Source organism: Nyctibius grandis, chromosome Z, assembly GCF_013368605.1.
Source record: "Nyctibius grandis isolate bNycGra1 chromosome Z, bNycGra1.pri, whole genome shotgun sequence".
Taxonomy (NCBI): Eukaryota; Metazoa; Chordata; class Aves; order Nyctibiiformes; family Nyctibiidae; genus Nyctibius; species Nyctibius grandis.
In genome coordinates this window covers 28,760,640-28,786,101 of record NC_090695.1, presented here as the reverse complement: position 1 = coordinate 28,786,101, position 25,462 = coordinate 28,760,640, and the positions used below count along the sequence as shown (strand labels likewise).

At 37.1% G+C, this 25,462-nt stretch overlaps 1 protein-coding gene across 4 annotated transcripts in view; it reads left to right on the top strand.

The window, feature by feature from the left end:
* The first annotated feature begins 781 nt into the window (after positions 1 to 781).
* RIC1 (RIC1 homolog, RAB6A GEF complex partner 1) overlaps positions 782 to 25,462 on the top strand; it is a 50,615-nt gene continuing 25,934 nt past the window's right edge. For all 4 annotated transcript variants that reach the window (XM_068423702.1, XM_068423703.1, XM_068423701.1 and 1 more), the window contains exons 1-3: positions 782 to 1,070; positions 11,884 to 11,991; positions 16,554 to 16,630. In XM_068423702.1, coding sequence (XP_068279803.1) covers positions 930 to 1,070; positions 11,884 to 11,991; positions 16,554 to 16,630 — 326 coding nt within the window. In that variant the 5' untranslated portion in view covers positions 782 to 929. The remainder of the gene's footprint in view (positions 1,071 to 11,883; positions 11,992 to 16,553; positions 16,631 to 25,462) is intronic.

Genomic DNA, 25,462 nt, shown 5'->3' with positions numbered 1-25,462 from the left:
CCCTGCTCGCCGCCCGCGCATGCGCAGACCACTACCAGACCACACCCCCCCGCGAAGTGACGGACACCGCCTTTGCGCGCTTGCGCAGAACACCCCTCCCAGTGCCTCCCCTCCCCCCCCCCCCCCGCATGCGCACGCGCTCCCCCGCCCATTCCCTACCCGCCTCCGACGACGGCGCGCGCCTTTTCGCCCGGAACCTTGACACGGAGTCTCCCGGGGCCGGGGGCGGGAGCCTCTGACGTCTATGATGTCACTTCCGCACGGTCCCGCCGCCGGGGCCAATGGGCGCCTTCGCGGCCGGCCCCAACCCGCCCCCTCCCTCCCTCCGCCGCGGGGCTGCGGTCGCGCTCGGGGCCGCGGCGTTCAGACGCCGTAGCGGGGGAGGAGGAGGAGGGAGATGGCGGCGGGGACCTTGACGGCGGCGGCGACGACGACGACAGCGACACGGAGAGCGGGCGGGCGAGGCACCCGCAGGAGGGAGGAGCCGCCGCTGCAGCCGCCGCAGCTCCCGTGGGCCCGCTCGGAGCAGTGATCGGCCGCCTCCCCCGCGGCCTTCCTCAGGCCGCGTCCCGCTTTGCTCTCGCCCCTCCCTGGGACTCGCCTCCACCTCTGCCCTCGGTGGCTGCGGCGCTGCCCGCCTGCACGCCCGCGCAAGAGCACCGGCGGCGGCGCCGGCGGCTGGGGGCGGCGGCCCCCGGCGGCGGGGAGGCCTTAGCCGCCCCCCTCCCTGGCGGTGGTGGTGAGCCGAGGGGTCCCGTCGCTTTGCTGGTGATTATGCATGGTCGGCCCGGCCCGGTGGTCGAAGCCCTTCGTCCGGAGGCTGTCGAGAGCCTTCCTGCATCTCTCCTTCGGCTGATGTCCCCGCCGTCCCCTGCCTAGGCTACACGAAGCTGAGAGCCTGCTTCTCGGGAAGAGGGAAATCTACAGCCATGTATTTTCTCAGCGGCTGGCCCAAGAGGCTGTTGTGTCCTCTGGAGTCCCTGGAGCAACCTCTTCACATCCAGACGGATCCCCAGAGAGCTTTTTTCGCAGTGTTATCCCCATCTCAGCTAAGCATCTGGTACTGCAGGGTGAGTATCCATTCTCCTGTCAGCCCTCAGAGCCTGCTCTCCCAGCTGTAGGCCCTCTCATCTGTAAAATGTTCTTTCGTTCCTGTTCCAGAACGGGTTGTAAAATCTGGGACTTAAAGCTTACAGAATACTTTATTTGTGAATCAGAGTGGTTAAGCCGCGATGTTTACTGATAGCAATGTAGTGTTAAGAAAATATGTAAGATCAATCTACTTGGAGTTAACACCTGTTATTCCTGAAAATGAGACTTGTAACAAACTTTTTTTTAAATTTAAATAGTACTTAAGCCTTACTATAAAGAGTGTTTGTAGCAGTGCTTTTTTTGCAAATACGCTTGATGTCTTCTACCTTCATATGTTCTGTGTTTTATATAAAAGAACATATGAATGTAGGAGATATGAAACACATTTTTTAAAAGACACAGACTGTTACATTCTGTGTAATGATATAACACAGAAGCTGACAAACTTTTCTTTTTATGGAAAGTTTAAAAGTTTTGCGGCCCTAAACGGAAGAATTGTCATGGCTTTTGCATGGAAGTTGCTGCTCTAGCAACATTCACTTGGAGACTATGTGAATACTTGACATTAAATGCCTTGCTTTTAATTCACGTTGAATTAGCGTAGTAACAAAAATGCCGTTTGTCAGTTTGATTTGATGCAGTCAGTGAAACAGCTGGGATACTGACTTTAAATTTTGCTGCTGGATCCTTTTAAATACTGCCTAGATTAGACCCTAAATCTGTCTATAAATGTCTCCAACTCCAGATAATTTGTAGAGTCCATCTCAGATTACAGGAGAAAACTAACATTCCAATTTTAGAAAATTTATACTGAAAGGTATCAGATGACAGGCATAGCCTTAAAATCTTGGTTTAAGTTTCGCTGAGATTTCATCAGTTTACCTTGTGTTGTGCTCTGCATGGCTGCTCTTTAGTTCCTGGGTGGGGGCTGATTCTGTTTTTTTTAACCTATACAAGTATGTGACTAGGACATGTCAGCCCGGTAACTATGCTCTGTAAACATCATCATGTGGCCTCTTTTCCTATCTTTGTGACACATCGTGAAGATAAAGTGTATGCTCTTTTGCCAGTTGTTAAACCTATAGTTGTAGTCCATCAACAGAGCACAACTGATATTCTTTTCCAAGAGAATACATGAAAAAGAACAGGCTTGTACTGTGCTTCTCAAGATGCGCCCTGTTTTCTAGAATGTAGTTTACTTTATGGTCTATTTCTGAGGGTGACATTCATTAACTTACATGCTTGGACTTTTTTTGAAATGTTAAATGTTGTGTAACTGGCTACAGAGAGAGCACTGAAAGAATTCACTCGATGCAGAAAAGTTGAACAAACTTACAGGTCATTAAAATTATTAAAATACATTTTAATTCGGTATGTCATGGGTGCTTTTGAGGAAGGTGCTGCCTTTACCAGGCTTGATCACTGACTGATCTTAGACTAAAACGTACCTGAAGACTACACTACTTCTGTGGACATCTGGCCGTTAGCAAAATCCTGTAAGACAAAGGTTTCTGTTAAGGGCATTTTTTAAGAGAATCTCTTGCATTATTTTTATGCACATAGCTGGGGTTTTGAGGGTGGTTTTTTTTTTGTTTTGTTGTTTTTTGGTTTTGTTTTTTGTTCGGTTTTGAAGATGAAGCTTGAAATCATATGTTGGACTTCTATAAAACAAACTAAAATTATTGCATTGTAGAAAATGTTGTAATTTGTCAGAACCGTCTTCTTTGGAACAACCCTAAGTTCTGGTCAGGTTGAACTAATTCAATTTTTTGAAGTAGAAAAGCCTTCACGCTAATGTTCTTTTTAAGACTTATTACTCTCTCAGCTATATATGAAAGTTCTGTGTAAGATGAGGTTGGTGAAGTTCTGTTTTGAATTTTTCAAGAAAAGGAGGCCCTTTGAAATACTTCTAGGTGTGTGAATTTACATTCAGTATGTGTATTTTTCAAGTGAGGTGGTAATATTTAAAGCTCATTTTCACCTACCGTGTGCTAAGAACTAATGGAACTAAGGAAAGTTTATCCCAAAGTGTGGATTGTTTTCTGGTTTGGAAACAATACAGGTATTAAGATTAGAAACTGGGGTAAATGGTGTAGGTAAAAAGAGATGGAATTCTGTTAGTGTTTTTGAACCAAAAAGTCCCTGACTATTTTAGATGTTTTTTTGTAGGGAGAGATTGGATTGTGGATAGAAAAGACCACTGATCAGTGGTGAACATTTTTGATCATGTAGCAGTATTTGTGAAAGATTTTTTGAGCATGCACCCCCAGTATGCTTACATTTATTTATTTACGAATTATTTGCATGTGCTACTGTACTAGTATGCACAATATCAAGCACACACAACGTAGAAATTAAAAAAGAGTAGAATAGAATAGACTCAGTTGGAAGGGACCTACAACGATCATCTAGCCCAACTGCCTGACCACTTCAGGGCTGACCAAAAGTTAAAGCGTGTTACTAAGGGTATTGTCTAAATGCCTCTTAAACACTGACAGGCATGGGACATCGACCGCCTCTCTAGGAAGCTGGTTCCAGTGTTTGAAAAGAAAAAAAAGAAGAATGAGGTAAAGCTGAAATAAACACGTTTTACAATTTTTACTTTATTTATTAATGGTACAAAAAATATTTTCTTCTTGCACCCCAATGGATTGTATTAAGTGCATCTCACTTTGGAGACTGCCGTTCCAAGTATTTTTCTTAAATCAGAAGAAATTTTTGGCTTAGGTGCCTCAGAAGATCCCTTAACACTGAGAGCCAGTGAAACTGTTTTCATTGAGAACATTGGAAAGCTTGTCAATGTTTTCATTCTGGTAATGTTAAGTACTTGGATGTCTTGAAATGAGAAACTTCAAATCATGAAAGAAACTTTCTGAAATGCCAAAATGAGATAATTTAATAAATTGGCTTGGGAACTAAAGGTGAGGTTTCACGAGGCAGCTGTGCAGTCCTCAGTGTCGTGATCTTTCCTGCTTGCACCTGTATTTGAGTGGCTCTTATGGTGGGCTAGTGATGGCTTTTACAGGGTTGTTCAGCTTGCTGAACAAATAGGAGCCTATTTTTTTCAACTCATGAAGGGATGAAAGGAACATTGTAGTTGGCACATTGAAAGTGTTACTCCTTTAACAGTAGTGCCTTTTAATTTTAAATTGTTTGGTTATCTCATGAAATAAGAGCTTGAGGCAGTACAGGGAATTCCAGATACTCACCCCCAGAGCTCTAGATACTAAGGGAAGACTAAGGGAAGTATGCAACCGAGGAGGGAGGTGTGATAGATGAGTGGAGTTCCCCCTGTAAGTGTTGAAGGGTGAATTGTGTGCAACAAGAATAGTCTGATGACGTAGTTGTATGTATAAATATAGTTCAGCATTTCCTTTCTTTAGTCTTAGCAACCTTGTGGCAATGACAGGAATAAGTACTGGCCTTGAATGTTTAGTCCTCCTGGAGGCTGGACTATCTGCTATGACTCTGCCAGTCAAAACCAGTTTTGTAAGCTCTTTGAAGCCAAGAGTAGCTTGCCCCAACTACTCATTTTGAGGAGCATTTAATTACGTAGATGCTTATCAGCTTATGATTTAGATCTATCCTTGTTTTTAAACTTTCCTGTTTTTTTGTGATGATCTGATGTTGAGTTGGATCTCCCAAATGAACTATAAGCTATGGGAAAGCACATGTGTCAGAAGCCAGATGGTCAAACAATCTGTATTCATTCTAAATGCTGAATAAGTCTATACTCAGACAGCTCTCATAAATCACTCTTATGTGCTTTTCAGTCTTCAGCTGTTGCAGTATTAGAGTTGAACTTGATACATGCTTTAAATCTAAGCATACATGTTATTTAAACAAATAGGACAAAAGAGGGGACTATGCTGCTGTTAGAGAAGGGATCTTCATAATCTGGAATTTTGGCACACAAAGGAGTTGCTTGTGACACCGGTGCTCATAGTTGATATGTTATATGAATAAATACATTAAAAAACTACGCAGTTGTTTTTGTGATCTTTTTATTACAGGTAGCCATTAAAAGAAAAAAATAATTATCATTTCACTGTGCTTTCAAGATTATGCTTTCATGTCAGAACTGTAAGCAGAATAATTTACTGAATTATTGTATGTGGCCTTTTCCTAGATAGGATTAGATACAATCTCTGTAACGTTTTTATCTGAAATTTAATTGCAAAATTGACAACAGAGGTCTTGATAATGATGTAAGTGGTTTTGTATTGTGAGCAATGTGACACAGATGACATCAGTGCAAACTAAGATGTATTGCCTCTTCTACTGTATTTTTTCCTTAGTAATTTAACCCCTGAGATGCTAACCTCTTACTGATACCCATCAGTCATTTGTCTGAGAAGGACGTTTCTTCTTATATGTCAATAACAGTAACAGTTATGCTGTTGCTTCTATTATAAAGATGTATTTGAGGTTACATAATTAAAGAAATGAGAAATACCTGTTAGACTGATGGTTTTATCATGTGAAATGTGAAATTGTCATGTGAATATTTAGTAGGCCTAACCAGGTTTTCTGTGTCTAGTGTGTTAACATAAAACAGATGACCCCTGAAAGACATGTCAGAATTACTTGCATGAAGAGAAAAGCATCCTCAGTTACAAGTTTTGACTGTCCAATTTGTTGCACATAATAGTCGTTTGCCAGTATGACATCAGGTAGAGTCTCTTCTCTATCATGTGCAATTCCGTTTAATCCAAATTTAAGCATTTGGCAATTCATGGGGCTGAGGAACAGCAAAGAATGTATAGAACATGGCCTTTCTTATTGACAGTGTTTTTGAGCAGTAGGTTAATTGAAAACTTTCACTTGGGAGAGGAAATGATAGACAGTTTTGGTGCACTTCATTTTTTTTGAACTCTTTCACAGCAGCTTACATAAAGCACAGTACTGGGAGTTGTGTCTGCTGTGTTTGTTGGATGGATACTCCGCTGATTCTAAGCTTTCCAGCTGCTTTTAAAACTGAATTAAAGGAGTTATGTTTTTATAATTAACCCTGCTTTTAGAAATTCTTTTATTGCCACCTTGTATATCTGTTATTGACAAAATGGCTTTTTGTGGTCTTTTTTTTTACTCCTAGTCCTTACTAATGAATTTTCCTCCTCCTTATGCATGCTTTTTTCCATCTAATCTTTCTGGTTCATTAGTTTATAAACCTACAAAGCTTCAGCCTTTAAAGTGGAGCACAGACCATCTAATAATGAAAAAAGTGCATAGTGTCATCACGCTTTTGTTCTGTTTTCTCCTGGCCTTGTCTTTGCCACTAAGCTCATCAGAACAGCATGTTTCTCATTTTTGTCTTGTGCATACAACCTAATGAAGCATTGAAGCATTTGTCTTGCAAAACTAAACAGAACATTTGTGTTTTTGAAAGAAATTACCTCTTGATTCTAAATGAGAGTAATTTTTGATGTCTAGAGTACTAAATTGTTAGGGGATGAGAACATTAGGGTTTTAACAACTGTCTACAGACATGCAGATTCTTGTATTGATGTCACATTAAAAAACCCAAGCCTGTACATAATACCATGTTGTCAGCTGCTAATACTGTTGCATGCTCTTGGCAAATACAAGAATCTTCTTCCTAGACATAACAGTCTAGAAAAGACTGCTAGTCTTCCATGTATTCAGTGTCTGAAAGCTATGATTAAATGTAAAAAATTCTTTGGAAAGTAAATTAGTAATAGTGAATTGGTGGCATTAAAGATGAGAATCCTTGAAAAGACAGAAGGAAGTATTAAGGACTGTGAAATTTACTTGGGTTTAAAATTTAAGTTACATTGTATTTATAGTTACAATAGAAAGAGCAAAATAAAAAATGGAGTTCAGAGATGAACGTGTTGGCTATGGATAGGCTAGGCAAAACATTCGGAACTTCTCAATGTTCTTGGGTACTATTTAGGCAGAAATAATTGAATTCAGTAAAACTTTATCAGTATTTTAAAAAAATCCTTTAACTTTTTGCAGTATGTAAGCATTTGAGTATGATTGTATCAACTGCTTGATGCAACACTCTTAGAATTTAGGCAAGGTTATGATTTTGCTATTCATATTTAATACATATAGAACAACTAGTTCGTTGTTTTGCATAGAAATTGTGGGAGTGCTGGTGTCTTACAGGAACATCCACAGGCCTGAGCAAGAGTATTACTTCATATTTTTAGTAATTTTTTGGGTGACTGTAAATGGCAGTGTTCCTGTCTTGATCTCTTTCCTTCTGAATTCAAGTGAATTAATGGTAGGAGAGCAACTAAAAATAAAGGACCACTAAGAAGTTTCAATGTCTGAATGCATACATGCTGTTAGGTGTTTACTTCTCAAACTTAGTCCAGTAGTTTTCCATTGTATTTGCTGACCTACTTAACTTGTTAAATCTACTATATGCACAGTTTGTCACTAACCTGCAGCAGTCAAACCACAGAATCCAAATTAAGGAAAACTCATTTTTTCATTATTTTATATTCTGTCAAACAAACAGTGATTGATACATTAACCAATTGGAGAGAGGTACATTTTCTTTGAAGCCCTTTAAACATCTCAATTAGGACAGACATTTGCTCCTATGAGGGTTGCTGTTCAAGTCTGTACTACTTGTCCTATTTAAAGATGGCTTGTTCAGAGCAACATTCATGTCTTAGTTCAGGTTTTAAATGTCTACTTGATTTACATTTACATCAGAAGTGGTAGGATGTTTGTGTTTAGAGAAGTGAAGTGGTAATATCCCATGTCTAAGCTTGCTGAGAAAATTTGCTGAAGGGTTTGTATATCTTGATGGATTTAGTCATAAAAACTACTTTATATGGTTCAGTGTTCTGAGACTACTTATGCTGCTTGTAGTTATTGCTTAAAAAAGGGAAATGGGAAAGATGTTGTGTTTGGCCAGGTAGAATCAAGTAAAACAGTAACAATTTAAAATGGGTTTGATCTGGTTTTGTGTGTTTTTGTGGTGTTTTTTAATTGTTTGCTAAGGTACTTTGTCCTGATGTTGATGCAGAGCTCATCTTTCTTAGTGGAAAGTCTAAAGGAATTCTCAATGTACAACAACTGAGAATGAAACAAAAGTGAGTTTTAAAGTAGTTTGAGTTAGGTGTCTTTGCTCATGAAGCTGTCTTGCTACCTTACTGTTTTATAAATAGTGCAATTCCTCTATTTCAGTATTGATCATCCAAAACACATTTACTTTTAGCTGTCTTTTGTGAATGTTGTCATAATCTCAGGCGAGTAAAAAAAAAGGCATGTTTTATGTTAGAAAGGCATTGCTGAGAAGTGTAAAGATTTCAGAGTAAGAGCTCCTGTGGAAGGCGCTCTTGTGAAAAGGTAGCCAAGGTAGCTGAATGATGTGTAAGAAAGGAGGGAGTTAAAGTATTTTTAACTGTGGGAACAAGAAGTTGTGTTTCTCTCTTTTCAGCAGCATTAACTAGAGAATTTGTTTACTCTTTAGTAATTATACTACTATATTCTTTTAAGGTTATCTTTCCCTTTTTTTTCTTTTCACCGTTTTTTTTTATTCTGTGAGCATCTGCCTCCGTTCTGAAGTGAGTGGCAGCTTCTGTTTTGCCAGACCTTCTTGCATTCCTACTGAGAGGCAAAATGTACTATATCAAAATGCTAGATTTTCTCTGCAGCAGACTGTAAAATGCCAGATATGCTTCTTATCTATTTTGGGAAGCTTTTGCTGGTTTGAAGTTGCAATTTGAGTAAAGATTTGCTTACTCAGTTCTTTCTTCCTTAGTCTTCTGTGCTTTCTTCCTAAGAACTGAAGGTGTTTACTTTTGTTCTGTAGACAAATTATTTTTTTTAAACATCTTCATTTGTTAGGTCACTTGCTATGTTTCTGGAATCACCAGTTTCTCCAGAATCTGTGGCTCTACCATTAATATTTCAGCAAGCAGATTGTAAGCATTTTAAAGAAGGAGTATCGATATCTTGGCTTATTTGAGACAGTGTGCATGTTTCATTAGCTGTTCTTAACTAGATTTCTTTATAATTTTAGTAGCTGCATGCAGGTGTGTGAAGAGGGAAAAAATGTGGAGTTTTCATGAAGCTAACGTGGAGAGTTGGTTTTTCCAACAGGAACAAATGTAAAGATTCAGGGAAAATTCTGTGTAATAGAATCTAAACCCCTACTGTTTCTGTACAGGCTATGAGTTAAATATCTAGAACTAAGCAGAGAAAGTATTGTACAACTAGGCCCTTATTTTTGTTAAAATGTGTGTTTATTGGCTTGCTCTGCTTGGGGCAAGTAATTAAAATTAGGCTGATATACTCCTGTCAGAGCATACTCCTGTGCCATTATACATCTTCAGTCACTTCAGATGTAATAAATGACTTCAGATGTAAAATGACCATTTCTTTTGCATGAGGATATCGAGCTGCCTTCCTAGCTTTGTTAACCTTGTAAGAGTTCACACTTTTGTGGGAAGCTTGTAAACAGGGGGATAAGGTTTCTGTGTTAGGGTTTTTCTCGCATATGAAATAATGCTTTTAAGTTGTGGAGTATGTGGAAATAAATTGTATCAGTGAAATATTTATGGTTTAACCATTAGCTAGGTAGCCTTTGTGACCTATTGAGTTAAAAGTGGATCTGCTTTCTAACAAGAAAAGAAGCTACTTAAACTGCAAAAAGATAAAAATGATTGCTCACACTCAATATTAACTCCTTTAGTTCTCATCTGTAAGGCACAAAATGAGATCAGTCTAGAAATCAGTTTGTATAAATTTTATAGCTGTTGTGTATGCAGAATATTCTTCCAGGTTCTAAGGTGTAATAGCAGCTTTCTCATGAATAAATGTCACAAGGACATTACAGTATAAATACTGTCATTCTGTTCTGTAAAAGCAGCAATATAGAAATAAAATTGTTGTGCATGAATGAGCTTCTAAAACGTTTTTTTTTGCCTGCTGCTAAAATGCTTGAAGCACAGAAGTACTTTAAGATCAGTCTCCAAATCTGCACTAATGATGCTGATTACCAAGACTGTACTGTCACAAGGCACTTTTTCTCTGTACATCTAAGGCAGTTAAGGTGGGTCTAAGCCAAGCAGTGAGAGGCATTGTAGTTCATGAGAACAATCAGTAAGAATCTGTTAAGAATAATTAGTTGTCTGTTAAATGTTAAATAATTTGATTTGCAAATATCTGCAAAAGAAGCAATGTGCATTGAAAAAGCTGGCATAAATAGTTCTTAGGGTAAAGATTAGTTTGCTTGTTATACTTTACAGTATAAATATTTAACTTTATTTTTGATAATTCAGTTCTGTGTGGGTGTGAAATTTAAGTAATAATGCTGTTTACAGGATGCAAAGTCATACTATGAATTTACCAAGGCTAAGACTGCCTGTGTGACATTAATTCAGCTCCTTATTTGTATGTATGGTGAAAACATTTGATTACATCGTTTCATACTATTTTTCCTTTTAAATTAATTTGTTTGTAACTCTACTTTTTCTTAAGGGAAACTGAAGCAAGTGATTCCAAATATGTAGATACCCACCAAATTCTGGGGTAGCAGACACCCACATGATTTCTGAGTAGAATTAATGTTTTCAGAGTTGTACCAGCTTCTGCTGTTTGAGCAAGTAAACTGAGAACAATAGTAAGTTGCCATCACTTGTGGTCCTAGTGGTGGATGACAAGCTCTGCCAAGCAGTTTCAGGATTACTTTCAGCAAAAAGAGTGATTACTATTTAGCCTTTTGGTTCCCTTCCAGGGCCTGGAGAAATGTGCTCTTTTTGGTACAGAGTTTGCTGCTACAACTCTGAAGAAAAATTGGCATTGATAAAGTTAGGGAGAGCATCTGTTGTGAAGATGAGGGGAAACTTCTTTTACAAAAAGAAAAGCGTGTCTTGTTTAATTTAACTGAAGGCTCATGAAATACAGTTGACATCTAACAACATATATGTACGTATTTCTCTGTCCCCACCTCCTGGCGATGGAGGGTAGCAGAAGGGGGAATATCTGTCTAAGCTGAAAGCTATTCGTGGTTCAGGAGCAAGAAAGTACAAACAGTTCTTAAATATATTTAAGGAGGAAGGATGTTTCTAAGCACTGGAGCAAGGAAGGATAACTTTCCATTAGAATTTTGTGTCACAGCTTTCACCTGCTTTTGTGAAAGAGAATGAAGACTTAGTGCCTATAGTAGCTTTGTGTGGGCTTCATGACCCCAAAGCTCTTCTCCAGGAGGAAAGGTGCTAATGCGTGCATTTCATAATATGCAAAATCTTTTCAGCGAACTGTAGAGGTGGATTTTCTGCACAATTTCTGGCAGCCTGTTCTTGAAGAGATATAGAATAGACTTCCTGATTATTATTTTCTTTGATACAATAGCCTATCCATTTAATAGAAACTAAACAAATGGATTGTACAAAATACTCTATGGAATATTTCATGCTAGTTAATTTGACACTCCTTTTTATTATAGGAGCCTGTTTGAGATGCTTTTGTTCATCTTAAGCATCAGTAACCCTTTGTCTAACTTGAAACTACTTCTGTATTCTGTAACGACTCCTTTCTGGGCAAATGAAGTATTTTATTTAAATGTCCTGTGTTTGAAATAGTGAGATTAGGAATGAGAGTGTGGCAGGAGTTCTGCGTAAACTCCCTTTAAAAGCACCATTGTGTAATGTGTTGTCAAATATGCATTAATTTTTTAACCTTCCTTTTCAAGGGAAATGTGGTTGTTGTTAAGGAAACATAGTTGTTTACAGTTATATCACAATATAACAAATATCCCCTTCCTTCTAGATATGAGATATAATTATTGTTTTTTTCCTCCAGCCCAGTGTATTAATCGTAAGCTACAAGGAACTATCAAAAGCAGCTGCTCAGTTTGGACCTTATAAACAAGCAGAATGGCGGCCTGACAGCACCATGATAGCTGTTTCAGTAAGTAGAGTTTTTACTTCTAACTGTGGTTAAACTATTGCAAAGAGAGTTTTGTATTATCAATTTTTGTGCTTATACAAAGTTGCAAATTTTGTATACATTTAATTGATACTTACCTTATGAAAATAAGTAGTAGTACCAAGGATTTTTGGATGATAGAAGCTTCCTTTAGTAGTTTTTATTAATTTTTCCCCTGAAGAATGAACTGCAGTTCTTTGTATTAAAATAATGTTTAGATGTATTGGCGAGTGGTGGGCCAGCATCTCATTAATCTGGTCACAAAGAATAAGGGAATTTAAAGACAAGTGAATGAAAGAAGTAGTTGAGGAGTTAGGTGACATAGATGTATTGAGCTTGATAAATAGGGTTTACAGATGTTTAAGAGAGGTGGGTCTTAAGAGGATTAAGGTTCAGTATCTTTTGGTGATTAAAAAAAAATGCAAGTCACTGAGAACACAGAAACATGGGCAGCGATAGATGGTACATAGACTCTTCTGTTAAGAGTCTTAAAGGTAAAGATGAGATCTTGTCTCACATGGAAATAAAATCTTGTTTCGCAGCTCGTGCTGTGCTCACAGCAGTAAAGTGGACTATTTCGGCACCAGCATTTAAAAATTCAAGGTGGAAGGTAGACACAGCAAAGGTGGGAGTAGAGTTTATAGGAGTTAGAATATGGGATGATGCTCTTGATGACTTTTGGTCAGGTCTTACATTAGGACTAGGTCTTGAATTGGCTAAGTTTCTTTTTCTAGTTCTCAAAATAAAGATTTTGAAGATTTTCTTGTGAGAAGGTACAGAAGAAAAGAATGAAATCATTAAACTTCCCCATCAGAAGTTGGTTATGTGGAATTACAAATGGGATAACAACTACTGTATTTGTTGGTACACTGACTTCATCTCGTAATAGAAACCATCTTTTATGCTTAAAATGATGCCTGTAATGCTTTGTAGTTTTTAAACCAATCAGATATTGTTATCTTCGTGGAAAATACCAGAGGTTTATGTAATAGTTAGTGTCTCTACCAATATAATCATGACTCTAAATCAACTAAACTTCCTGTGCTCCCATTTTCTTGTGTGTAATGTAGGGGTAGACTTTTCTGAGTGGTTTAGAATGTGTAAATCACCTAAGAGGATCTTATGGCATTAATGCAGTAAAGTATTTCTGTTAGTGTCAGATTATATTTTCAGTTAGCAAATGCTAATAATTACCAGCAAGGCAGAAAAGACACTTCTGTAACATTTACTACCAATAAAAAGAGTTCTTCAGTTTTGTAGTACAGCACATAATCACCAGTAAACCATCCAAACACATTTTAGTTATACCTTTATGCAGTAGTTCAGAAGAGATTTAAATTGTTATATTGAATTACTTTGCATATTATATTTTTTCTGTAATGTTGGGATCCATTTGCTCAAGAGACCTTATGGTTCAGCTGACAGTAAGACTAGCTTTAATTTGTGCCAGTTCAGTTACTGTACTTTCAAGTTTTTCTGCAGCTAAATGTATAGTGTTCTTTTTGGCAGATAACGTCAGAATCTAAATGTCTGTAAAGTCTCAGTTTATAAACATAAGGTTTACAAAATAAAATTGAAAATGGTCAAACAGTTTATAAAATAATGAGCGTCATGAGATTTCTAATACTCTTCATGTTTCTTACGCTTATATTGCATTTCCTGGGTGTATATATACAAATAATATAGTCTAGCATGTTTGTTATGGTAGTTTTAACACCAGTTCTGTTTTGCAAATTTTTTTAATACACTTTTGGAATATATATGAAGTTTAATTTGAAGCCATTAATGAGTCCTACTGAAAGACCACATTTACAAATATTGGTATTTTTGTTATAAAGCGACAGGGCGGAAAGGCAGTTTTGGGAGCTTAATGAAGAAGGCGTTCCTGCTGATGCATGATGCTTTTATCTCCAAGTAGAGCTGTGAACTTCTTTCCAAGAGAATAAACATTTTCTCCCTTCTTTGTGACTTTTCCTTAAGAAGAAAACTAATGAGTACAACTGAAGGAGCAATAGCAAAGCAAGTTATTAATTTAAAAAAAATAGTTTGTACTACTAGTTTTGTTGAACTGAATTAACTTCACTTAATTACTGAAGTCCTGTGCAATAGCTAAAAATACTAGTTTGAAAGCTGAGTCAGGTGATTTAGCTTCTCACCTGTTACTGCCTGTGTTCTTGAGTTTCTTGATTGTAGTAGTTTTATGTAATAATAAAATTATGTTGTACTTTGTTTTTAAGAAGGTGAACAAAAGGCTTTACTTATTAGCCAAGTGGTACATGCACCTTTTTTTTTTTTTAAATGACATAATGATGGGGAGTGCAGTCTGGACTTAGTGTCCACTGGAGCAGTGATACACAGAGTTTTTTATTTCTGTCTGAGAGTGTTCAGAGCATCTCTATTGCAATAAATCACTTTGCAGTATATGCTTTGAGGTAATTATTATTTGTACTGAAGGCAAACTTTGGTCTAGCGTATAAGGCTTTATAAAATACCTGAAGTAGCTTTAATAGTATGCAGTTAAACAAACTTTAACAATTCTCACACTGTCATCATCCCCTAGCAACTCTAACTTCTTTTACTACTCGTATCTTCTGCTGCTAAACTGTTGGCACATTTTCTAAACCAATCTTCTTTTTTCCTTTGTGTTTTGTAGTTTTTTCTTCTCATATTGCAGCATGTGTAATTTTTCCAGTGTTACTGGGAAATATTTTGTTTCTTGTCTAGTTTAGTACATACACCCAAGGTAGGTAATTCTAGTAGTTAAAAAAACTTGTGAATTAGGTCAAGGTGCTTTAATAGAGAGAAACAAACAAGGCATTTTAGTCCTTCCCCTGTTACAGGCAGTCCTCTGATACAGGCTTCTCTTCCATGTGCATTCCCATAGCTAGGGCAGAGCTTTATTAAATATTGTGGCATATGAGAAACCATGCAGTGAGATCTCTTGCAAGGTACTGTATGTTTAACTTTTGACTGTCAGAGATGAGAGTGATCAGGGAAGGGATGACAGTGATGGTTACATTAGTAAGTTTCATTGCAACACAGACATTTCTGAAGCAATGTAGAAACCTATGTGAATGAATATGATCAATATGCAGAAAGCATGTGATTGAATGCTTCTGCATTTCATCTGGCTCTTCATGGAATTTGAGGTTCTTTAGAAATGAACCTGTTACAATAGCAACTTTGTGCTTTGAATGGTGTTCAGTAAGGCCCTTTGTACCATAATACCAGTATAAAGATACTTCACAGTATTTTTTTACTTTTTCTTCCAGGATAAGATAACTTACAGGTTAAATATTTAATGATGTAATGGAAAGAACCTGTAAAGATGTTAGAAATGAGCACGTTTCTCTACCACATAATACCTGAACATGATATTACTGCACATAGAAAAGCTTCCATTTATTTTCAGCCTGTGACAAGCTCGCCGTTAAGGTTTGGATTTTATTCTTGCATGAGGGAAGATACTTGCTTTGAATGAGAATAATTGCGTTTCTTGGAATTTGAAACTGAAACACAAATTTTTTTCATGATAGAGCAAAATGTTCACTGGGGAAAAACATGGCACCTGTGAACTGATAAACTAAGCTAACAAGAGTGTTACTTTTTCCTTTATTCAAAGAAAAGGAAACCAACCTTGCAAAGCAACTTGAAAGCATTTATTTCAGTGCTGCTTGTCTCCAGTAACGGTGCTTTGGGTACCTGCCCAGCCCATATTAAAATGATTGGATGGAAACACTGTTTAACCAAAATGCATTTGCTGATTTGCCTGAAGGATAAATTTGTGCTTTAATCAAATCATACTTGTTTGAACAACTAACCTTATTGGTCATCCGCCTCTCCTGTGCTTACACAAACACTGGATCAGCCTCTAGTTGTGATTGGAACATCTGATAACTAAATGATTTATATTTGTTCTCTGAATAGCATTATAGTTTGAAGTCAGTCTTCCAAAAGGACACAGTATGACCTGGGATTGAATTATAGTAGAGTTTTTTTCAGACACGGGAAGATTTTGAAAAGGTGTTGTGGTATCTAAAGATACTGTGTGGCATGAGGATTTTTTGAAAACTACCTGGATGACCAACATTGAGAGGCAGTGCCTAGCTTCTTTGCATTCTGTAGTGTCCGTATATGTTCAGACACCTGGAGGTCTTGTTCTGAAGGCTTGCTACCTTCTACATGCTTTCTGCATTAATTCTCTTCCTTGGTGGGAATCAGGTGCCCAGGTTGTAAATATCTGATGTAGCTGTCTGCTTTTATGTATTCATATGAATCAGAGGAAAATTTTTGCTGGGTGCATAACATCAGCAGTGGTGTTTTTCCATTTTTCTACTGAGTGATCTATTCAGTAGGCTTTAAGGGATAGTATGGATTTTACCTAGAAGGAATTTCAACAGACAGTTTTTTAATATATCTGAAACTTGATATGAATATATATTTTTGTTCAATATATGAGACATCTGTAGAAATCGCAAGAGTCTGTATAAATTTTACGTGTGCAGATAGACTAGATATATATCTTATCAGTGTTTCTCTTTCAGACTACAAATGGATACATCTTATTTTTTGAAATCCCACCAGCAAGGGACAAGTATCTTTATGAGCCAATGTATCCCAAGTAAGTATTTTAAGCTTTCTTTGCGTCCCCACAGTGTGAAAAAATATGACTAGGCAAGTCCTGAGCAGATTTTGTGATAAAAAATATTTCCTTCCAAAGTATGTTTTAAAACTTGATGAGTATATGAAGTATCATTCCTATGAGTTAAGGGTCAGTTCAGAGGAGAAGTTGGTTTGCTGTGCACTCATAAGTTTCCTTAGATCCATCTTATAAGATCTCAAAATCCTAAATACAGGGTTAAAATTGTCTAATTTTATAATTTGAGGTAGTCTATTGAATTAATGATCTGCGACAAACTTTAGAAATTCCTTTTGAGTAACTCAGTTGAATAAGTCATGTTTCTTAGAAACTATTAGGGCGCAATTTTTTAATAGATTCCTTTCCACCCCTCAACTTTGTAATAACTTTGAGATTTTTGAAACAAATGGGGAATAAATTCTCCATATTTTGGAAAGAATATGAATAATTTTCAGTAAGAATATACAAGTATTTTAACTTCAGTGTGTTATGTTGTCATTATCATCTTATTTTCCTTATTGTGAATGACAGAATACATTTTATGTGTTAAAATGTGAGTGTATGTTGGATGTGTTTGTGGTTGACTTAGTTGACTTTAGATTTGGCAAAACTGGGAAATACTTAGAATAAAACCTCAAGGGTTGTGTTTATGTGTGTCTGTGTGTGTTTAGATAGGCAGAATCTGTAGTCATTGATTGGATCAAATTTCTCACAGGAATAATAAAATGCTCTTGATTTCTCATTGGCTAGAAACTGCTTTTTCAGATGTATCTCTATATATACTTTCATCATTATAATAATGCTAGTAAATTTTAAGTTTTTTTTATGTTCATAAAATGAATTAAAGTTGATCAGTGGGTGTCTCCAAATGGACATCTGTGCGGAGTATTGGATAACTGATGATGTCATGTAAAAGGAAAACATTTTGATTTTTTTAAACCATACCTGTTAAACCATGAAGATTAAAAAAAATAAATTGGGTCTTCACAAGCACTTAAATCTTACATCTTTCTTCTTTTTCAAGTGCATATAGGAAGAAATGACTTGACAGGTAGTAGATGATTTTGAAGTGAGTTCTTGCTTCATTGAGTGGAAAATTTTGTGTGTGTTAGTACTATAATGTATCTTTTGGCCTCTGAAATAGTTCTCAAAGCTCTGGTATTAAATGGAATTTACTGTTGCAACTTACTTGTCTATTTTCCAAAAACTTAAGACTAATGTAGACAAGTTATATTACTTTACTTACTTTTTCTGAGAGCTGAACAGCATTTTTCAAACTGACTTTTCACATCTGACTTACTGTCAAAAAAAAAAGGCAGACAACCTGTTGCTGGAACCTGTTGAAATAAATAAGGGGGTAGTATATCTTCAGCTGTACATAATGCAAAAGACTGAACAGTAGTTTATGGTATGTTCGTGTTCTGTTTGGAAAGTTGTTTTTTTTTAATTGGCAAAATCTGATAATATATGGAAATATGTGTAAAATATGCAGTAAGAGTTAAAAAAGAAGCTTTGCAGAGTATGTTTAGACATGCCACATGTAGGAATGTTTGAAAAATATATATTAAGCAGTCAGTGACTAACTAGTCTAACTTTTATATAAAACATTGGTAATTGGTTTGTGTTGTTGACCTAAAAGTGTGTGTTTTGTGAAAAAGTCTTTGTGTTGAATGGTCAGGTTTTTAGAATATATTTCTATAGCCCAAGAGGGTATAATGCTGATTCTGTGGATGAATAAGACAAGGTGTTTGTCCCTGGAGTGTTTATGATAGGTTGCTCACAATCTCCTAAGACTAATGCATGTGCTTAACTTTAAGAAGATGAGTGATCTCACTGAATTTACTGGGATTACTAGTCTGTCTATATTTAGTGCTTAATTTTGAAAACCTACATAAAATTACTACTGTTCTGGTTATATTAGATCAAAAGAAAGACACAAGCATTTGTGTGTGAATTATGTCTGCTGTGATTAATGTCAAATTATTGTATAAGCTATTATAATGGGATGAATATTTTCTGGTGCAGAGCCTGTAGGCAGTTTCACTAGTTTGCTTCTTAGATCAAATACTAAAAAAAAAAGCAAACAAAAAAATCCCAACTCAAGATGAACAAACAGACAAACTAAACCAAAAGCCCAGAATTAAAACTTTTAAATTTCTTCTGCCATATATTTGTTTTCCAAAGACATTATTTCACTGAAATGCTTGGATTTATTTCTACTGGACTGAACAATACCAAATTAATTTTGTTAGCTCTGAAGCCATTAAAAATCAGAGAAAGGCCTCGTATGTGACTTGCCTTGTACTTGAAAGGAGACATCTTACTGTGTTCTCCCACTTTAACAGTGTGTTCTTGGCTCCTTCCTCTATGTTGGCAGCAGTGATTATGCAGCTGTGCCTTAAGTAAAGTCGGGTTGCTGGCCTGATGGGGAAACTAAACCGGCCTATCTCCCTTTATCCCTTCCCATCCCCTCCCCAGGATTCCAGTATCTTAGCTTGCAAGTTGGCATGTAATAAAAGACTGGCATTAGAAAATGGTGACCTTGAAGTAGCACTGAGTAGCAGCACTGGGAAGTGAAAAAATATGGAGTGACTGCTCAGTGATACTCGTATGATAGTTCTTGTATGATAGTTCGTGATAAAGCAGTCACTTGCAACACTTTAACTCTCATGAAAATATTAATTACGGCTTGTCCAGCTCTGCCAAATATAGGTAAATAACCACATAAGACAAAGTGAGTGGGAGGATGGTAGCATTTGCAGGGGTTATAAAGATGTAAGGCTGTCCTTGCATTAGTGGTGTGATAGGACAGCTGCTGGAAAAAAGTCAGTAAAAACAGTGAAATGGATGGACAACAGGTTCAAATGTAGGTTTCTACACTTCGTGTATTTGAGGTAAAGGTTTTTTTGTCTACCATTCTTCTCTTTGGACACCTCCGCAACACACTAGAAAGTGAAGAGATGTAGAATATAATCAGTTGTGTTTTGGGGAGGGGGGGGGGTGTTTTTGTTTTGTTTTTTTTTTTTTTTTTTTTTAGCTAGTGAGCACACTTCTGTCAGTGCTTCTAAAAGGTTGGTCTTATTCTACTTTTTAAAATCATGTATAACTCTTGATGTTGATGAACTGTCCATATCCTCTAACATTTTGTAAGCAGAATGAAGCCTATTCTCTAGTATTCTTTCTTTAAATAATAATGGCTCGTTCTGACAGAAACATAAAATTTCAATGTAGTGACTACAAATAATAAAGGAAAACTCCCCTAATACAACTTAAGCTTCAAAAGAATTCTTAAACAGTGCATGTCAACATAATGAGGTGGTCATGCACTGGGAGTACACACCAGTTACATCCTCAGCTGCACCAAAATCCTGGTGCAAGATTTTCTAGTTTAGTCAGTATCCTGAAGTTGAACTAGTGGCTAGGTTTGATCTTGTACAAGTGAAAACATTGAGAAAGGTTGTGTCAGCTCTTGTCAGCTTAGCTCTCATTTAAATGAAATGTGTGTATTTTACTGTAAGTAAAAAAAGAACATCAGAGAAGTGGGTGTTCGGGTGTATGATAGACAGCCACTTTCTTCACTTTAGTTATTTTTGCAGTCTTCCAGATTGGAACACTGGTGGGTGCAGTAAAGTTACAGCTGGTATTTTTTAAGTAACTGCTTTAAAATTTATTTGTTAATGGTTTAGCCTTGGTTTGAAGAAAAGGACCAAAAAACGTTGCTGAAAATAAAAATCACTGCTCTTTTGTCCATATGAGAGAGGGATGTTTGTGGAGAAAAAGTACAGGCTTTCCAGTTCATAGCTGTTATTGCACAGAGTTGTTACTATATATGGCTGTTGAGCAAGATGATCCAGAAGAGCTTGTCTGTATTTGATCTGTTAACAGAACTATTCTAGCATACAGTTATTGTGTAAACTGTAATTACACTTGCAAAAGTTTTTTGCTGGTACAGCTTGAATGAAATGCTTCAAGGTAAAAAAACCCCAAAACTGCATGGGAAGTGACAGAAACACTTTTGCTGTTTATAACTCAATATGCATTGCAGTATATCTAATCACAGTATGGTTGGTTTGTTTTGTTTAGGGCCAAGTCTCTCTCTTCTCTCCCAACCTAGTCAACACAGCTTTAGTAGAAGAGCTAAAGCCTGAGTTGAGGCTAAGCTCTCATAGTGTTTAAATGCAACAGTCTCTTCTTCCCCTTATCTTTTTGTAGTGTGAAATAACCAGATTTTGGAAAGTAAGGTTGAGTGAACTCCCCCTGCCCCCTGCTTTGTTTGTTTAAAAACAGAGTCTAAGAAAATTGATTTCCAGTTTAAAAATGCCCATTTGGCATGACTTCCTCCTTTTCATGTCAACCTATTGTAATGGTCTTTATATTCTGAAATTCAGTGTTTTAATGGAAGTACTGGAATTCAAGATTATCAATGTTTATGGCTGGAGCCCACAAAAACTTTTAAGTTTGTTCTATCAACATCTGAGAACATATCTCTTACAAAACTGAGAATATATGAAATACTTTTAAGATGGTTGAGTGAGAAATTATTTTTAAATGCTAGCTATTGTATGCCTTTAGAGGTTTAATTGCTTTAAAATATACTTATGTAGGTATGGTAAGGGTTAAGGAACCGACCTGTTCAGCATTATGCACGTTTTGTGTAAAATCTATTGTTAGATTAATGTGATAAAACAAATGCTCATATCATAAGTGGAGTGTTCTGTCATGAATTTTGAGTATTTATATTTATATGTAAAAAAAGGAAGCCTTTTAAAGTTTTGCTGGAGTCATTTGATATTTATTTGTCAAATCAATATTTTAGGAATGTTATGAATTGCAGTTCTGTTGAAGGCAGTGTTTCTGGCTCTGTTGATATTTGGCTAGTAATTGCTAGTCTGCTCTTGAAGTGAACGTTCATGCTCAATGAAAACCTAAAGTGTCCTACTTAATTTGTTAGACTAAAAACAGTGAAAAAAGCAGTAATTGTCTGGTATTTATTTTTTTGGTTGGTTGGTTGTTTTTTTTTTTAAATCAAGCTAGAATAGTCTGCAGCTTCATTCCAGCTCTCGAAGACTTTGCTCCTGTTAGAGCAGACTTGGAAGAGAATCAGTATTGGCCATTAGCCCACATTCTGGGATACTTTCCTGCAGTGAGCACAAGCACAAAGTCACGCTTTGATTAATTCAGTCTAATTTTACCACGATATTAGTAAAGTCATTACAAGATAAAACATGAAGAGAATGTATGTATGGTAAGATAAAAGAATGGTAAAATAAAATTAATCTCCACCTGTGATACACTTAAGAAAAGTGGTAGTGCATACAAGCAAATTTGTGGCTTTGTAAGCTGTGGCAAGGTATGGTAGTACTTTTTTGAGGAGTTTCCAAAGGAATTTGTACAGATATTCCTTTGTTTCACAATGAAGAGAAGTGTAACACCATCACAGCAGAGGCTTCCCTGTACTGAACTGATAGATATTTCTGTTTAGAGTTTTGGCAAGGAGAGTGACTTAAGATTTGTCACTTCAAGAGACAGTGTGCGGTGACTTAGGCTGAGGATGTTTTTGCCTTTAAAAACGACAAAAGCTAAAAAACTAAACATGGTGACTGGAGATTCTTTTGCCTCAGATTTCTTCATATCCTCAAGTGGAGCCTGCATTTGAGGTTTGGGGGGAAGCGATATGAGTGTTGCATAAATTTAGAATGAGACCTCAGTGCTGTAGATTTTTAAGTACCTGAAAATGCTTTAAAAATTGAAGTTGTTTTCTAACCAACATGGGCATGTGAACAAGCTAGTGTTTATATCCTGGTTTACGATGCTGTATAGTTGCTTATACATCTGGTTACTGTATTCATGTCCTACTCTTTCTGGCACTTTTCAAAGCTTTTTCCTTTTCTATAGCAAGATGGTTTATGGGTGCCATAAATTACCTCATCAGTGGAGATTTTTTTCCTGATTCAGCGGACTTCAGATTAGTGCGTACAAAGGTTTTGAACTTTAAACTCTGCAAGGGTAACTGATGAGGTGTACAGTTAATTAACTTGCTAAATAATTTTTGTTCGGAATTGAGCTTGTACTAAGCTGGTAACAGTATGGTTTTCCCAATAAGTTGTTTTTAGCATTGGTTGGAAAATGTATTTTAAAAACTAGATTAGTTGTAGAATTTATATTAACCATTATGGCACTTGCTAGCCCTTGGTGCGTGTCGTCGTTTGACCTGGTAGGCAGCTAAATACCTCGCAGCCACTCGCTCACTCTTCCCACACTCCACAGGGGATGGGGGAGAGAATCAGAAAGGTAAAGGGACACGTAGGTTCAGATAAAAACAATTTAATAATTGAAATAAAATATAACAATGATAATAATAGAATATACAAGCAAGTGATGCACAGCGCAACTGCTCACCACCTGCTGACCAATGCTCAGCCCATCGCTGGCTAGCGATCCCAGAGGAGAGAAACACTGAAACCACAATCCTGGAAGAGAGAGAGCCCAACTTCCTAGCCAACTCTCATCTATATACTGAGCATGATGTTGCATGATATGGAATATTCCATTGGCCAGTTTGGATCCATTGCTCTGGCTGTGCTCCCTCCCAGCTCCTTGTGCACCTGCACCCTAGCAAAGCATGGGAAGTTGAAAAGTCCTTGATTTCTTAGCAAAAACTAGAAACATTCAGTATATTATCAACATTCTTCTCATACCAAAATCCCATACTAAATCCAAAACATGCTATTCTAGATACTAAGAAGAAAATCAGCTCTATCCCAGCTGAAACCAGGACAATGTGATTCAGGAGGTTTAAAATGTCATCAAGAAATCTTTGCAACTGGAATAATAATTTGGTAAACCATGTAGCTTTTTTACATAAATAGTTGATTAATATGCTAGCTGGTTATTTCCCTTCTCAAACCACAAAAACCTGTTATTACTTAATTGGGTAGAAAAGGCTGTACTAAGAATTACTTTTCTAACCCCTTATTCATTCTTTATAGTTGTTTCCGTAGACTTTCTTTAAATTTTTGTTTGTCCAGCGCTTGCCAATCTGTGTGTGTATAGCTCTGGATCCAGCCAGACATATTTCGTCTTCAGCTGGTGGCTGCCTGCAGCATATGGTGGAGAGATACAGGTTTAGGGGTGAGAGGACACTAGTCATATGGAAATCAAAGCTCGCAGTGTAACTTTTTTTGCTTGTTTAAGAACCAGTCTTAAAAAGCATGGTGGGCAGTGAATTGTTAGTGAAGAATCACATGTTTAGAGGTGATGATGCTGGCTCTTTGAATCAGGTATAAAAAAAAAATTAAGTCCTCAGCTGTGCAGACAATTCGCTAACTGAAGTTAATAAACATTGTGTAATCGTGCTAATGCAACAATAGCTGTTGTCAGTTTTTTGCTTTTGTGCCTTCAAGGAGAGCAGCTCAGAGTCCTTGGTGGTGTAAATATATTTAGAAATGTTGTTTGCCCTGTTTTTCTCGCATGTATAATGCCCTTAATAGTCGGAACATCAAGGTGTTGGGGTTTTTTCTTTTTTTTTTCCAAAAAGTGCTACTGAAGAAATCATTTTAGCAGCAACAATTAAGAATATCATAGACCCAAAGTAGTATAAAAATATTTTACCTTGTTTGTATCAATTATTTGTTCTAAATATATTTACTGATGAGCAAGTCTGGAGTCTTTAGTATTTTTTTCCGTAAATTATCTCCATTACTTCACAAGCAGCTGCAATTTGACTAGTGGGAATGGATGCTACTGACTTGTTTGTTTGTTTGTTTTAATGTGATATGTGGCATTAGCCACACTATTTTTTTTTTTTTTTGGAAGCAGAATGTTTGTTGACTGTGAGAGTATCTCTGAACTTTTCTGAACTATTATCCAGCCATAACAGCTACCTATATTACTATGATTACCCCAGATAGTAAGGTGGAAACTTAAGTCCTAATCTAGTGCTGTTTCTACGTCTGGAATAGAATTTTTCAGTAATAAGCAGAAAACAGTGAACATTATTTTGAAAAACAACGGTTTTTTGAAATACTTAGGCTGAAAAAGATTACGTGTTATATACCTTAATTGCACATTACAAAGAAGTCCTCAAGTACATCCTTTCCGATTCTGCTGTAGTGAACTTCCTATGTATTTCTTAGTTGCTTCTGCTAGCAGTGACTAAGTCAGTTAATGATATTTCTGAGTGAGTTTTGTCTGTGGATCATGCTGTATCACTTAACTGTGGTGCATGCAGTGGAGGACCTAAGTGCAGTACTCTGCTGCTAGAAAAGTTAGCTGGCTGGTGTCCTATTTCCTCCCTGAACCTCCCCCCGACCCCAGCTAACAAACTCCAAGGAAATTCTTCCTCCCAGTTCAAGGGAGGCTAGCTGACTATGCTTTTGCACGGTGCTGCCCCTTTTTGGAATTTAGGATGCTTAAGGTTTGTTGGTTTGGGTTTTTTGGGGGGGTGGAGGGGCAAGGTTAAATACACTTCTCCATTTTCTTCTTGTTGCATCTTGCATCATAGTTTGAGCTTACAGTTTTTTCTTCTAACAGAAACAAAGTGTTACTTCCAGAGCCAGCTCTTCCCCTGTAAAAGATCAAATGAATAAAAAAAAATTAGGACTTCGTCCTAAGAATTTTAGCAATTCACTTATTTATAGGCTCCTCTTTCATTTTGGGGAAGTCAGTTAGAACTGAACAGTAGGAGGAGGTTAATGTGGGGAAAGCTGAGAGAACTGGAGTTTGGAGAAAGAGGGCAAGCCCTTAAGGCAGACTTATATTTACCATTCCTCTCTATGTTCTTTAAAAGGTGGTTCATGAGATACGGTTACATAG